This window comes from Paraphaeosphaeria sporulosa (assembly GCF_001642045.1).
Source record: "Paraphaeosphaeria sporulosa strain AP3s5-JAC2a unplaced genomic scaffold CC84scaffold_12, whole genome shotgun sequence".
In the NCBI taxonomy this organism is placed as follows: Eukaryota; Fungi; Ascomycota; class Dothideomycetes; order Pleosporales; family Didymosphaeriaceae; genus Paraphaeosphaeria; species Paraphaeosphaeria sporulosa.
Window position 1 is genome coordinate 750,886 of NW_017253371.1, and position 14,051 is coordinate 764,936.

The 14,051-nt window shown below is 56.3% G+C and overlaps 6 protein-coding genes across 6 annotated transcripts; 2 read left to right on the plus strand and 4 right to left on the minus strand.

Annotated features, from left to right (window-relative positions):
- Nucleotides 1-507: 507 nt before the first annotated feature.
- CC84DRAFT_1180565 (uncharacterized protein) lies at nucleotides 508-972 on the minus strand (the record flags this gene model as incomplete). Its single annotated transcript, XM_018180483.1, has 1 exon — nucleotides 508-972. One exon carries the CDS (start codon nucleotides 970-972, stop codon nucleotides 508-510), a length of 465 nt encoding a protein of 154 aa, XP_018030930.1.
- Nucleotides 973-2,732: 1,760 nt separating this feature from the next.
- On the minus strand, nucleotides 2,733-4,553 carry CC84DRAFT_1168656 (uncharacterized protein). Its single transcript, XM_018179451.1, has 3 exons — nucleotides 3,606-4,553; nucleotides 3,115-3,552; nucleotides 2,733-3,062 (listed from the first exon to the last, which is right to left on the minus strand). Exons 1-3 carry the CDS (start codon nucleotides 4,281-4,283, stop codon nucleotides 2,943-2,945), a joined length of 1,236 nt encoding a protein of 411 aa, XP_018030931.1. The 5' UTR covers nucleotides 4,284-4,553; the 3' UTR covers nucleotides 2,733-2,942.
- Nucleotides 4,554-4,809: 256 nt separating this feature from the next.
- CC84DRAFT_1190617 (lipase precursor) lies at nucleotides 4,810-6,051 on the plus strand (the record flags this gene model as incomplete). Its single annotated transcript, XM_018181123.1, has 2 exons — nucleotides 4,810-5,088; nucleotides 5,143-6,051. 2 exons carry the CDS (start codon nucleotides 4,810-4,812, stop codon nucleotides 6,049-6,051), a joined length of 1,188 nt encoding a protein of 395 aa, XP_018030932.1.
- Nucleotides 6,052-6,322: 271 nt separating this feature from the next.
- Nucleotides 6,323-9,602, minus strand: CC84DRAFT_1190618 (zinc metalloprotease-like protein; the record flags this gene model as incomplete). The annotated part of the gene is made up of 4 exons (XM_018181124.1): nucleotides 6,323-6,484; nucleotides 6,538-9,055; nucleotides 9,103-9,367; nucleotides 9,413-9,602. 4 exons carry the CDS (start codon nucleotides 9,600-9,602, stop codon nucleotides 6,323-6,325), a joined length of 3,135 nt encoding a protein of 1,044 aa, XP_018030933.1.
- A 103-nt stretch (nucleotides 9,603-9,705) lies between these two features.
- On the minus strand, nucleotides 9,706-10,579 carry CC84DRAFT_315612 (uncharacterized protein). Its single transcript, XM_018185824.1, has 2 exons — nucleotides 9,979-10,579; nucleotides 9,706-9,735 (listed from the first exon to the last, which is right to left on the minus strand). The coding sequence occupies exon 1, from the start codon at nucleotides 10,395-10,397 to the stop codon at nucleotides 10,053-10,055; it is 345 nt and encodes a 114-aa protein (XP_018030934.1). The 5' UTR covers nucleotides 10,398-10,579; the 3' UTR covers nucleotides 9,706-9,735; nucleotides 9,979-10,052.
- Nucleotides 10,241-13,302, plus strand: CC84DRAFT_1168659 (uncharacterized protein). Its single transcript, XM_018179452.1, has 2 exons — nucleotides 10,241-10,566; nucleotides 10,628-13,302. Exons 1-2 carry the CDS (start codon nucleotides 10,405-10,407, stop codon nucleotides 13,064-13,066), a joined length of 2,601 nt encoding a protein of 866 aa, XP_018030935.1. The 5' UTR covers nucleotides 10,241-10,404; the 3' UTR covers nucleotides 13,067-13,302.
- The last annotated feature ends 749 nt before the right edge of the window (nucleotides 13,303-14,051 follow it).

Here is a 14,051-nt window from a genome sequence, read left to right on the forward strand (position 1 = left end):
AGGCTAAAGCAAGTTTCTCGTTGGCTCTCAAGAAATCTATGTATCTCACACGAACAGAGACAAAGGCGATTCACGCACATGACATTTCCAGGACATCCTAAGCTCCCTCGGGAGATTGTTGTATTATTTGCGCTACGGCGACGCCAACGATACCATATCGGGGTCGTCGATAGAAAACTTTTGCGTCCTCGTCGCCCTTGACGTCTTGGCCTCCTCAGGTGCATCCACATGCATTGCGGTCAAGCTCTGGGCGGGGGCATCATCGCCTCTTGATTCGTCTCAAGGATAAGCGCGGTGCCGGGTTGGCAGAGTGTCTATATAATCATGGTGGACGAATTAGTTTTGCAAACGGCTGAGACAAGGAGGAGTTGAGCGCAGATTCTCACACCGTGACACCTGGTGAGCTAAGAGACTGAGATATCCCAGTGTAATCGTCCTCCTCCTTCTCTATGCATAGTAACACCCGCATTCCATAACTTTTTATGCTCTTTCAGGTCTTCGTCCGTGTCACAGACTCCCGTATTGCAGCGGTGCAGTGCCAATTCTCCTCCCATTGGGGTTACTACTCTGCGATGAAGGCACGACCCAAGCCTGGATCTCTGCGTAAGGGGGAGAGTATATATAGATTGTCGCACCAGTCAGTTTGCCCTCGTTTGACATGACGGCAAAGTGATAAATAGAAGGATTAGGGTGTTGATATAGGCGTTCAATGCTTTGTGAAGGGTTCAACGTCATCCATGAGTCGTACACGGAGATGGGGGCAGTTCCCTCGGCGTCATGATCCTGAATACTGCTCTCTTCGTATTCGCTCGCTTCCGCACCGCCTTCGATCTCCTCGTTGTAGTTGTCAGTGATGTTCTTTTCCAGCTTTTCATACCCCGCTAGATCCTCCTGTGCTTGATCTTTGTACTTTTGACACGCCGACTGTCTCTGCTGCTTTTCTCCTCTGCGGATGTATGCAGTTGTACTCATTTATACAAACGCCTCTTCGTCTCCATCATGTCCACTGTCCATCTCTTGCCCTCCCCTTGCCCTTCCTCTGGTGGAACTTCCAGATCTTGAGAACGGGCCATGTCAATGTGTTACGGATGACTTCTCGACCTACCGAGCGCACAAGATGAGCTTGTCCACCCTCGGTTTCCAGTCTCTGGAGGCGCGACTGGCAGTTCTACAGGCATATATTGGTGCCTGGAATATCGTTGTTCATCTCATCGTTTTCATTTTCGCACAACAACATGAATCCATTATTCGTTCGCGGACCCAAGCGCAAACGACATGAATACAGCTCATTGATCGTCTGACGTCCTTTGTTGCGCGTCTAATGGCGGACTGACGTAAGTACGGAGGACGAGGATGGAGAGAGGATCTTGCCAGACATGATGAGGGATGCACGGAAGGTTGTATCGTACATAATTAGCCTTCAGTCCTGGAGCTCGTGGTTGCAGGCGTAGCTTCTCCAGTCATCTAGGCTCGCAAATGTTTCCCTTGGGTTGTGGCGCGTGCAAAGCAAACTGAGGACGAGGTAGAGGGTAACCAGAATTTTCCTAACGAACAAAGAAATGAGCTTGAGACTGAGGCGGAACCATTGGAGACAGCTCTCGACTCCTTTAACCTGATCCTTCTGGCGTTTCAACCAGAATCAGCGACACTGCCACGCCGCATGGAGTCGGGGCATGGAGAGATGTTGTGGTAATTCTCTGGCGTGTCTAGCATCCACGTCTTAGAGAACATCAATAGAGGAGGTATTGTGATGCTTACTGCACACAGGCTTATTTTCATCGAGACAAATGCAACATGCCGGATCCAAGATGTCTGCCCCGGTGCTGTCAAGAGCAAGACATCTTTCTCTCTTCCTTGAGGCTCGCCGAGTTTCATCTTCAGGTCGTGGATCTCGGCCATGGCTCGTGGTCATTCTGTATTCCAGATCCAGATCCATGCATGCGAAAGGTGCTGTCGGACTACTAGCAATGATGCGATTAGGACCTTGTAGCAAAGGGGAGCAAAAATAAGCTCATGGATACACTATGTAAACAGAGCCAATGCTTGCAATGATTTCTTTCGCCATCGTTCTTCTGGCTATATAATATTCCGCACCCCCGCTACACACCCCGTCCTCGCCCCGCTGTGTGTGGTGAGGTTGGTGAACAACCCTCTCTCTTCCTCCGATGGCCAAAATCGGAGTGTAAAACTCGGCAACGTGGAAGAGACTAAATACTTGTGTTTGGATGTAGGTTCCGTATACTATGCGGGATGGTAAAGCTGCGGAGAAAGAAAGCGGTGGGTTGCGCTCCTTTGCTGACCTCGAACCTGCCTCGTCGATTGCGCCAGCGCGATTCATTGAACTTTCCTTTGATGCCTAAACGCTTCCATCGATGTTTGCATACACTCCTGTATGATTGTTCATTTTGATTCCTCGGAGCAGAGCACCACTTTTTCCCGTCCCGCTTGTCGCCGCCGAGTGCAGATCGCTTGACCTCCGTCATTTGCGTGGCAGCCGTGGCTTGGGACGCTTGGTGCTGCTGGGCAGCGCAGGGTTCGCGCATGGGATTGTGTGATGCTGATCGAGATTTCAAAGTCTGCACCATTTCGCGAAGGCTTGTGCATGGTAGATTGCGGTCTTGGTTCGACTTTGAGTTTGAGTGCTGCTGGAGAGCTCTGGGAGTAGAGTAGAGCAAGATACCAGACTACGACGATGCAATGAATGAATAATGTAATAATACTTTGATAAGATGCTGATAATATGCTGTTTCTCAACCCAAACGCCATTCATTCTTCTTGCATATAAGTGGTATATAGCACCCTGTTTATCCTCCCAGATCGTTCAAATTGGGTTGTGTAGACCCTTGCCGCAAACGCCACCGCCATGCTCAAGGCCGGCTATAGTACAACTGAAAGAAAACGAAACTAGACGAGACAGTCGTGGGAACAATTCAGTGAAGGATTCACGCCTTCCACTTCGCCGTCGTCCACTGCTCGTACTCGTGTGCCAAGCTGCGCTGCACCCAGGGGATGGTGATGGCGGTCCAGATGCCGGCCCAGAGGAAGGGAAGGACCCAGCCGACCTGTTCCTGATTAGCATTTCATACCGAAGGAGGAGAAGCGGAGAGAACATACGATATAAGCAGCATCGCGCTGGATGGTAAACACAATCGCCACCGTAACCGCAGAGCACACAATGGCGCCAATCGCCCAGAACAGCGTCAGGTGGTGCAGCATCTCTCTGAACGCCTTGCTCGCCTGGTAGCGCAGGTTGAGGCGCTGGCGGAACTCGGTGCCGCCGCTCCCGTCCACAGCGCAGATGTCTTCGATGTAGGCGTAGATGCCCGGACGCAGTGGGGCGCCCATGGGGAGCGAGGAGATGCGGCAAGGGGCGCGGACGCCGAAGATGCGGAGTATGTCGACGATGAGGAGCTCGACGCCTATGGCGAAGAGCATGGTGGAGGCGGGGATGGCGAGCACGCGGATGGGCGGGTCGTGCGGGCAGGTGCCGGCGATGAGCTCGATCATGACGAAGAACCAGCCGACGGAGAGGTTCCAGTGGAACCAGTCGAGCTGTTGATATTGTTAGCACTCGTCAGCTGCTCGTGCATGCCAGAACCACTTACGTAGAACCTCTTCGCACCAATGACACGGCAGTTTGAGTTCTTCCTCCACAGCCGGCGGAACCGGATGAAGTACTCGACGATGCTGACGGTCCCTAGCAGCGCGGTGCTGATACTGAAGACGGCATTCGCGCTGAGCTGGTCCCGCGTGAGGCCATACCACATGCCAAAGTACAGGCCGATGGGCATGCACACGCAGTCGAGGAAGATGAGGAACCAGAACCAGAAGATGCTCTTCTTGCGCGGGCGCAGGCTGTAGTTGAGCGGCGGGGGCGTGGCGAAGTCGGGGTCCTCGAAGACGACCTGCGTGTGCGGGTAGAGGGCCGACGGGTTCGGCGAGGGCGCGCGCGAGGCGGTCGCGCTGAGGTTGCCGTTGGGCGTGGCTGCACCCGCCGTCGGCTGGGTGGTGGAGCGGCCGCGCTCGTCTGCGGTGCCGTCGGCGTGTGCAACGGCAATGCCGGGGATCTGCAGCGATGGATGCGTGGCCGGCTGCGTGGCCTCGTGCCTGGGCTGGTGGTCGGCGGCGCTGATGCCGTCCTTTGCGTTGTGCGGCGACGGCTCGATTGTGCTTTCCGTCTGGGGCGTCTCCTGCGGCGTGGGCGGCTCGACGGCCACCTCGGGCTGCATCGGGTCGTCGTGCCTCAGCGGCTCCGTCGACGCCGTGTGCTGTGTGCTGGCCATGTCGTCGCGGCCGCGCTGCGCGGTGTGAAAGTGCTGGGTCGACAGCTCTGCAGGGTCGAGCTCGTCGGGAACCTAAAAGTCTTGTCTCCGGGAAACAGCGGAAGCCGTCTTTTCTTATCAGCAGACGCGTGGCCTGGCGCCGGTGCTAGACAATGCTTGGGCGTTGTGGTAAGCAGGTTGCTTGCGTGTTCATCATGACATGATGGAATCTGCGCGCACTTGGCTGGCTCCCTCCGCGCGACCATCCTGCCCGTCGAGGCGCATTACATCATAGGAGCGCCTTGGCGCCAACGCTGGGCGGCGCCGCTGGCAGCAGAGAGACACGCCACGGCAGCCGGTGCACTGCGTCTGCATTGGGCTTAGGCCGCCTGCTTCCCCGGACGGATGAATGCCTCGGTCACGCCCCGGTAGCGTGGCCCCGTGTGTGACCTCACCACCACACGGCGGCCGCTGCCTCGTACGATTGCCCTCCTCCACCTCGGACCCTACGCACTCCACCTGAAGAATATGTGAGACGATCCACTCAATGGGCAGCGTTTCCGGCCTCCTGTTTCGCGTGCTATGTCTTGTCTTCGTCGTCCGTAGCGCAGGCGCTCTCGCGCGGACAACAGGACCCGCGCAGACACCCCTCTCCACACCCGCCAACGACACCGTCTCCCGCGAGCTCTTCTTCGAGCTCGAGGAGCTGGCCCGCATAGTCGACATCTCGTACTGCGTGGGCACGGCCGGGCTCGGCATCACCAAGCCCTTCAGCTGCGCCAGCCACTGCGGCGACGAGGACTTCAAGGACTTCGAGCTGGTCACCGTACGCCGTCCTCCGCATGCATGGCAAAGCCAGATAGCTGACGAGTGCATGTAGGCTTGGAACACAGGCCCCCTCTTCAGCGACTCGTGCGGCTACATCGCCCTCTCGCACCCGCCGTCCCGTCCGCGCATCCTCCTCGCCTTCCGCGGCACCTACTCTATCGCCAACACCATCGTCGACCTCTCCACCATCCCCCAGGAATACGTGCCCTACCCTGGCGACGATGACGATGGCGCTACATCGGACTTCCTCGCGCCTCCTCAACCCTCACCCTCTTCCGATGGCGACGAGCCTCCCCCGGCGGACCCCCCCGAATGCACAAATTGCACCGTCCACACCGGCTTCTACACCTCCTGGCTACACACGCGCAAAGCCATTCTGCCCCAACTAACGGAAGCCATCAATCAACATCCTGATTATGAGATTGTGCTGGTCGGCCACTCCCTCGGCGGCGCCGTCGCCGCTTTGGCGGCCCTCGACCTGCGCGCGCGAGGCTGGAATCCCACCATCACCACCTTTGGCGAGCCGCGCGTCGGCAATGCAGCACTGATGTCTTACATCAACGCGCGCTTCAACATCACGTCCAACCGCGCTACCAACAGATACCACAGGGTAACCCACGCTTCGGACCCCGTGCCCTTGCTCCCCCTGGCCGAGTGGGGCTACACGATGCACAGCGAAGAGCTCTTCATCTCCGCGCCCTCGCTCCCTTTTACCCAGGCCGACATCCGGCACTGCAACGGGGACGAAGACGGGAGCTGCATCGCGGGCACCGAGGCCGAGGGAGAGGGCTGGGGCATCCCCGCGCGGTTCAAGTTCTGGGAGCTGTTCTTCGCACACCGGGATTATTTCTGGCGCCTGGGCCTGTGTGTGCCCGGCGGCGATCCAAAGGACTGGTATCGGAAGTATCCGAAGCACGGAGACGACGAGGAAGGCGGCGTGCAGGACATTGGCGAGCTATGAGTGGTGCGTACGCGGAAAGACGTGCAGGGCTGGCTGCCGTTTTTCTCCTCGGAGCGTCAACGCGCATGTTGATATCCGGTGCAATATCCTTTGCGCTCCGTTAATACACATTTGCTGCAACCCTGTCGAAATTTCGCTGGGTGCAGCTCGAGTTATCGTACATCACTTTACACCAGGGCACAACTACGTTCGATCCCACGCTTCTATTTGCACATCTAGCGCTCCCGAAGTGCCTTCGTCCTATTATAATACATGCGCACGCTGCTGGACGCTACTCCTCCTCCGACTCCTCCTCGCTGCCCTCACTCCCCTCGCTCTCCTCCTCATCATCTTCCTCGTCGGCATCGCCCTGCAATCCGTAGTCCTCTTGGAAATCAACCAGTTGCTTGACGTTGATGGTGAAGCCGTCCTTTTCAAAGTTCTTCTTCAGATCCTGCTTCTCGTTAGCATGCTGTCGGGCTGAAGAAGGAGAGGGGAAAGGCTTACGTCGACCATGTTGCCACCGCACGTGATGACCAGGTCCGTCTTGGCGGGATCAAACACGTTGGCGATGACGTCCGTAAACGTCTTGCGCACGTCGTCTTCCTTGACCTCGCGGACCTGGCCGAGCACCCACTCGGACCACTCCTTGCCCACGCGCTTGACCACCAGGTCGATGAAGCTACCGCGCGCCGCATCGACAATGGTGGCTTTGTCGTCGACAAACTCGCGCACGATGCTGCTGATGGCGCCTTCGAGGGCGAGTTTGTCCAGCTTGCGTGTGCCGTCGCCGTATTCCTTGACGACGGTGCGCGCCTTCTCGTACGCCGCATACGAGTTTGGAGACTTGTAGATGCGGAACTTGAGAAGGCCGGCTTGGATGTCGCGCAGGAAGTTTGCGCCGTAGGCAAGTCCCGTGCCGCGGATGTCCTGCCACATGGGGCCTTCGACGGCATCGAGGTAGGCCAGAGCGACTAGCAGAGCAGGCAGATCTGGACTCGTGTACGAGTCAGGGCCCTTGGAGGTCAACATGGCAAATGACGAGTCGATGGGCATGGGGACGGCGTAGTGGGTGCCCCCAGGGTTCTTTCCGATGTCTGAAAGCAGGGATGCGCGGTCGTCGATGGGGTTGACGGTGGGTTCCGGGCCGGGCTTGATGGCGTCGGTGAGAATCTTGAAGGTAGATACCGGGTTGGGGAGGGTTTCAAAGTTGGCGATTGCGAGGACGCGGAGGTTGGAGAAGGTCAGGAGGTGCTTGCGGAGAGACTCGAGCTTGTCGATTACTTGCTGGGGGTCTGTCTTGAGCTGCTTTAATGTACGCTTCAGGTAGAGCGCCTTCACCAGAGTGTTGGTGGCGCGCGTGGAAGAAGCCTCCTTGTAGTGGATCATGCGGTCGACGGAAAACATCATGCTGTGGCCATCACGCTTCTCGTCTGGCACGTCTGCGAGCATTTTCTTCACGGCTGCAATCAAACGCTCGGTGTCGAAGATCGAGTTCACCAGAAGATCTGCGAGCCATTGAACAACATCCTTGAACTTGTCTGCCTCCGACACAAAGTGGACGTAGAGCATCTCGCCATTACCAATGTCGTTGCCACGATCAAGGCTGTACTCAATCGTGTCCTTTTCAAGGTCAGTGATGACCTGCTCGAACTCGATGCGCTTGCCGTCGCGCGTGATCGGCGTGCTAAAGAAGTTGTTAAGGTAAACGCCGAGCAACGGCTTCAGCTCAGTAGGCACCCCGGCTGTACCAAGTACAAGCCCAAAGTGAACAAAGGATGTCGGGATCGACTCGTAATGGACGAATAGTGGGAGTCCGTTCTCATCCTTGTCGATGATCTTCTGGATCTTGTTGTCGATTATGCCGAGCTTCTTTGCAAGTCCAGAGCGCGCGGTCGTTGTCTCGAAGAAATGGATGGAGCTAGTACTAGGGACCTTCAAGCTCTCCATCATTTCGAGTGGGATTGGCTTGTCGTTTTCGGCTTTCGCCTTCTCCAACTTCTCTGCCTTCTCTTTTAGGCCTGCCTCGCCGAGCTTCTCTTGTTGTGCCTTGACACGCTCGACTTCATCAGACTTGATCTTGTCTGCAAGTGCTACGGACGGCTTTCCAAGTAGAGAAACGTGATGGGGTTCCACGATCCACTTCTTGATGAATGAGCGCCATTCTTCCTCGCTCCAGTCCTCGAGTTCGTCAAATACGGAGAGCGACTCCATAGCCTCCCGAAGCTTGGAACCATCACGCGGACCGTAAGAGTGGTCTTTGATGATAGGATCTTTGAACTCGTCATTGCCGATCTCCGAGGTGAACCTCACCTGGCGCTTGAATCGGTGTAGGCAATCCTTGAGGTAAGCCAGATCTATGGGCTGGGCCACGTGTTCCCGCAGAACCTCCCAGAAGCGTTTCTCGACTTCTTCAAGCTTCTCAGTCGCAACACTGGTCAATGTAAAGTGAATGACCGACTGCGCAAAGCTTCGGACGTAAAAGTATACCATGCTGGTGAGATGCTCCTTCTCCGCGAGTTTGTTGACTAGCACTGAGACTGAAGAGCCAGCGAGGTACATGAGCACTGTATTGAGAGCTGTCTCAAGCTTCTCATCCGTAGAGTCGGGCCCAATGAGGGCAATCTGAATCTCGCCCGTAGACTCATCCTCTTCGGGAAACTCAACGGTCTCAACGGTCGTCTTTGAGAGTCCCGGCTCGAGTTTTGAATCAGACCAAGGCCGCTTGAAGGGAGCAGTGTAAGAGGGCACACTGTCTGCGATGTCATCCTCGAACTTGTCCAGAATCGAGAGAAGGTCTGCGTGGTCGACCTCACCGATGAGAACCAAGCGAAGATTCTTAGGCTGGTACATGTCGCGATGGAATTGGCGGATTCGTTCCGCGGTGAGGACGCGCAAGTTCTCTACCCGACCTCCGGTCTCATAACGAAAACCGTACTTCTCGGGGTACAGGATACGACGCATCTCCAGATCCATCAGATCTCCCTGCAGATTCTGGCGACCCTGCATTTCGGAGTACACAACACTTTCGGCTGTTAACGTGGATATTCAAAAGTCTACGGGAGCGCTCACCCGGCATCATTTCCAGTGCCATCGATATGGTGGACTTCGGTGTAGCAGCCCTCGTCTGTGAGGGTGGGTACGACGAGATGGTCCAGATAGATGGGCAAAATCTGTGCAAAACCTTCCCATCCGGCTGTGGTCAGGGTGTAGACAGTCTCATCGACATCCGTCCAGGCGTTGGTGTCGGAATAAGCTCGAGTGGAGAGCTTATCCAGAACACCCTTGAAAGGATACTTCCGTGAGCCCATGAAGCACAGATGTTCCAGTGTGTGGGCTGTGGATGTCAGTGAACGCAGTTGAGAGATGTGGCAGTACTCACGTGCTCCAGAGTCGTCATGGATCTCGGTCGCCAGTGCAAAGTAACCGTATATCTTTGGCCCTTTCCTGTCCACCACCACAACGTTCATGCCGGTGCGCTGCGACTCATACTGGGTGAACTCGGCCTCCGCATAGTCGGCTTTGAACTGCTGAACCTTCCTAAACTTGGTCTCCTGCGCAACAGACCCCATCTTGCCGAAGAGAAAAGGCTGTTGGTCTGTGTCGGAGTCGTAGAAGGAGCACTCCTCTTCAACGCAGGAAAGTGCGTCTGCCTGATCTGCGTGTACCGTTCCGGGCGCCCAAGCTTCTTTGTACGATGCAGGGCTAGTGCTAACATTGTTCTCTGTCAGTTCCCGGAACGAGGGGCGACGTTCCTCGCGTAAATGTGCGGCACAACACGTCGACAGCTGCGCTGCCGACACAACAACGCAGAGTGCGTTGGGGAAGGCGCGCATCAGAAGGTCTACAGGAGGAAGCCACTCAGCTGACACGATGATACCGCGTCGTGAGCTGAGTGTCTACGCGAGGACAGGAATGGAAAACGTGCAATGCAGGGCAGAGGCTTACCAGTTAGTGACGTTGCCTAAAAGCAGAGAAGGCCTCCCAAGATGCAGCCCCGGTCGTGGGTATGAACGTGCGGACTATAAGTGTACGTTCCCCAAGGTGCCAAACCCGTAACAGCGCACTGCGCAGACGGAGGCGGTGTGCTGGGCGGATATGATTGGCAAGGGGGCACGATGGCAAGTGAAGGAAGAACGCAACCTGATTGGGCTTGGAGAGGAGCGTCGTATTGGTTTCTCCCGACGAACAGCTCTGCTCTGCTCTCGACGATGGCGGGGTGGCGGGGTTTGGTAGGGCTCTCGCACGGCCCACTTGGTTTGCAGGCAGGGTACACGCCACGAATCACCATGGCGTAGACACAAAACACGTCGACGCCTCCGTTGGCCGAGATATTCTTCCTGGAACCGACATGCTCGGACGCCCATAGCTCCAATGTCTGCGCCAGTCTCTGACCAGGAGCTTGGGGAGGCCCTCCTCCACTCCGTCCAGCATGGCACCTTCCCGCAGTCGGAGAGCGTATCCTCTGCGCCCGTGCCAGCTGCAGCTCTTCCGAGGCTGCGACAGACCCTAGAGAAGGCGAGAGATGACACAAAGGTGCCAATCACGACCGCAACATCATGCGCATCTCTGCGCAGAAAGCTGACAATGGTCCTAGGAGGAAATCCGCCAAATCTCCCGCGAAGCCGCCTCCGACGTTGACGGATGGATGACCCAAGCGCGCAAGCTCCAAGCCGACATCAAGCGCTCTCAAGAAACTGCAAAGGAAATTGTACAGCAGGCAGAGTCTGGCAAAGAGAAGACAGCCAACGTTCAGGATGCCGCCACCAAAGTCAGCTTCCTGCATTCCGAGATTGCGTACAACGAGAGCCTGGTGCAGGTTGTAGAGCAGCTCCAAGACATCTCAACTCTGCTGGAGGCGGCCCAGGATGCCGCAGTCCACAACCACATTTTGCATGCACTCGAGCGGCTTGAGGATGCGGATGGCGCTTTCAAGAGGCTTGGGCCGTTCGAGAACACGCGAGTGGTCGGTCTTCTGAAGACAAGATCGGGCCAGCTGAGGTCCGCACTGGTGGAAAATGTTACGGAGACATGGCACAGTCTGCTCTTGGTCAACACCGCGGAACGGAAAATCACACTGAAAGACGAGATTGAGCGGGAGGATGGCGAGAGCGGCATGAAAATAGACACACTGGTCGAAGCATTGACGAGACTGGGACTCTTCGACAACTTCGTCGTGCGCCTCAGCCATGACTTTGACAGCGTCATCGTGCAGCCACGGCTGGCCATTGGTCCTGATCAAGTTGCATCCGCATTGACGATCTACGGCAACGATATCCAAGCTGCAGGACAAGTAAGCGACATGAGCGTTCGAGCCACGCTGGAAGACATCCAGTCTACAGCCGAGTACCTGAGCACCCGCATGCCTCCCGACGTCGCCGTTCCTCTGTCCGAGAAGCTGGTCCCAGTCATCGCCAACCGACTGATAGCAAATTGGCTCCTGCCTGCTATCCCGTTGTCTACGAAAGGCATCCCCGAATTCCAAGAAACACTCTCGCTCGTTCTTGGGCTTGTTGAGTTCTTCGATGAACTTGGGTGGAGCGGGCAGCAACGCTTAACTGCGTGGGTCGACAAGTCCGCCGAGAAATGGCTTGCGCGACAGAAAGAAGCCGCAATAGCCCAGGTACAACGTATCTTCCCGAGACGAGTGCAGGAGAAGAAGACGGTGGAACGGGTCGAGACTCAGGTCTTGTCAAAGGGAGACGCTATGCTCGGCGGCCACGAAGAGCACGACGAAGACTGGGGTGCCGATTGGGGAGACGAAGAAGCACCAGCAGAAGAGGCAGCGAACAAAGCCGAAAAGATTCAGGCCGAGCCAGTGGAAGAGGAGGATATCAGCGCGTGGGGCATAGACGAGGATGAGTCGCAAGAGTCCCAGAAGGAACATGAAGTGCCAAAGGCCGAAGCGCAAGGCGAAGAAGATGCTGAAGATTGGGGCGCAGACTGGGGCGACGAGGAAGAGCAAAAGCAGGTTCTGTCACAACCCACTGTGCAATCCTCAGAGCCAGAGCCCGAGCCCAAGGCCAACGGGCAGGCCGCCAAATCTGAGAAGCCTCCGAAAGACCGGGAGATGACACTGAGAGAGACTTACACCGTAACGGCTATTCCCGACTCCATCATCGATCTAATCCTCCAGGCCGTCACAGACGTCGGCACCCTCACCAGCCCCGATCTGGTTGGCACTGCCATCGCGCCCGCCAGCGGTGGTCTTTACGACATTCCAAGTCTCCTCCTGGCTATGTACCGGGCCACGGCCGCCACCCATTACTCCCGGGATATCGCCGCTAACATGTTAATCTACAACGACTGCACACGGCTCTCCGACCGCCTCCACGCTTTCATCGCCGAGCGCGCAGAGCAAGACCCATCAACAGACCTACCACAGCACCTCAAGCCATCCGTCAGACTCAAGCCGCGGCTCGAGCAGGATATCAAAGCTATCGAAGGCTTTGGTAAACGTGCGTACGGCCGGGAAATGGAGTCGCAGCGGACCATAATTCGCGACCACCTCGATGCCGCACAGGGATTTGCGAGCTGCACCAAAATGCCATTCGCAGCCGAGTGCGACAACGCCATCGCCATGACCATCGACCGCATTTCGGACGTGAAGAATGTCTGGAAGCCCGTGCTATCACACTCCGCGCTGCTCCAGTCTCTTGGCTCGCTCGTGTCCACCGCGCTAGCAAAATTCATCGCCGACATCGAGGACATGCCCGACATCGCCGAGGACGAGTCCAAGAAGCTGCGCGGGTACTGCGTATCTCTGTCGTCGCTGGCTGCGCTGTTCATTACCGAGGATGCCGACGGCCAGCAGCGCGACATGACCAGCGTGTATACGCCAAACTGGTTCAAGTTCCAGTACTTGAGCGAGATTCTGGATAGCAGTCTCGCGGATATAAGGTACATGTGGACGGATGGTGAGTTGAGGCTCGAGATGGAGGTGGATGAGGTTCTGGATCTGATCAGGGCGCTGTTCGCGGAGAGCGAGTACAGGAGGAAGGCTATAGCGGATATCAGGAGGGTGGCCGGGCACTAATGCGGAGCTTCGGGAGTTGCGGTTGTAAGCCAGTCTGGCTGTGGAATCAAGATGCAGTTCTGCACGCATAGTGGGCTGGTCAAGGAGTGTAGCACTGCACGATGATCAACGACATGACAATCGAAGAATATTGGTTTATACGCACGTGTACACTCTCCTTTACCGATCGGTGCACTCCGAGCTCGCCCCGATTGACATGTTGTTTGTTTTTGTGTCGTGCGATCGGAAGACGGAGGGTTCATCTTCGTGCAGAAGTAAGCTAAGGCTTGCTGGGGCGTGAGGCGGGCCTATCACTCTTGGTATTGAAACTCCATGTTGGAAAGACGAGGCAAAAGAACAGCGACTCTGCCGCAAGACATTCCAAGTAGAGTGATAGAGCGTAGCAGTCTGCATGCCTATTTGAAGACGCCGATACCCAAATACCATACCTCGCTCGAGCTGTCCATATTCGCCATGCCTCCCACCTACGGCATCCTCTTACTCACCCTCTTCAGTATCACTGCTGTCATGCATGCAGCCCTGTGTCCTATCTACGGCCCTGTCTTCCCTCCTGCTAAGGACCTCGTCGACTCCCCGGCGTCGCGTGATGCCGTCACCCATATTGATGCTGCTCTAGACGATGCTTTCGCATCAGGAAAAAGCATCCATGGTCCCGTATCCTTGGATGAGACGGTTTCTATTCAGATCTTTGACAAGGAGGGTGCGGTGTTTGAGTATTACAATGAAGGTGTGGACGTTGCTGGAGGCGAGAGCGATGGAAGAGAGGTAAATGGGGGGCCAGTGTATCGCGTTGGGAGCGTGAGTAAGTTGTATGCGGTGTATTTGCTGCTTGTTGTTGCGGGAGATCACGTATTCTCCGACCCAGCTGTGAAGTACCTTCCTGAGTGGGAAGGTGTGGCGTATTGGGATGATGTGAGTGGTGGAGCGCTGGCCGGACAGATTGGTGTTGTCGCAGACTGTAGGTCTCATTTTCCGAGCTTTGTTC

What these genes read in the sequence shown, in the direction of transcription:
- CC84DRAFT_315612 (XM_018185824.1), bottom strand. Translation starts at nt 10,397, where the DNA reads ATGGGCGTCCGAGCATGTCGGTTCCAGGAAGAATATCTCGGCCAACGG.
- CC84DRAFT_1168659 (XM_018179452.1), top strand. Translation starts at nt 10,405, where the DNA reads ATGTCTGCGCCAGTCTCTGACCAGGAGCTTGGGGAGGCCCTCCTCCAC. An exon ending in AGGCGAGAGATGACACAAAG is followed by an intron (nt 10,567 to 10,627) that starts GTGCCAATCACG and finishes CAATGGTCCTAG; the next exon opens with GAGGAAATCCGCCAAATCTC.
- CC84DRAFT_1168656 (XM_018179451.1), bottom strand. Translation starts at nt 4,283, where the DNA reads ATGGCCAGCACACAGCACACGGCGTCGACGGAGCCGCTGAGGCACGAC. An exon ending in TTGGTGCGAAGAGGTTCTAC is followed by an intron (nt 3,553 to 3,605) that starts GTAAGTGGTTCT and finishes CAATATCAACAG; the next exon opens with CTCGACTGGTTCCACTGGAA. An exon ending in AGCGCGATGCTGCTTATATC is followed by an intron (nt 3,063 to 3,114) that starts GTATGTTCTCTC and finishes AATCAGGAACAG; the next exon opens with GTCGGCTGGGTCCTTCCCTT.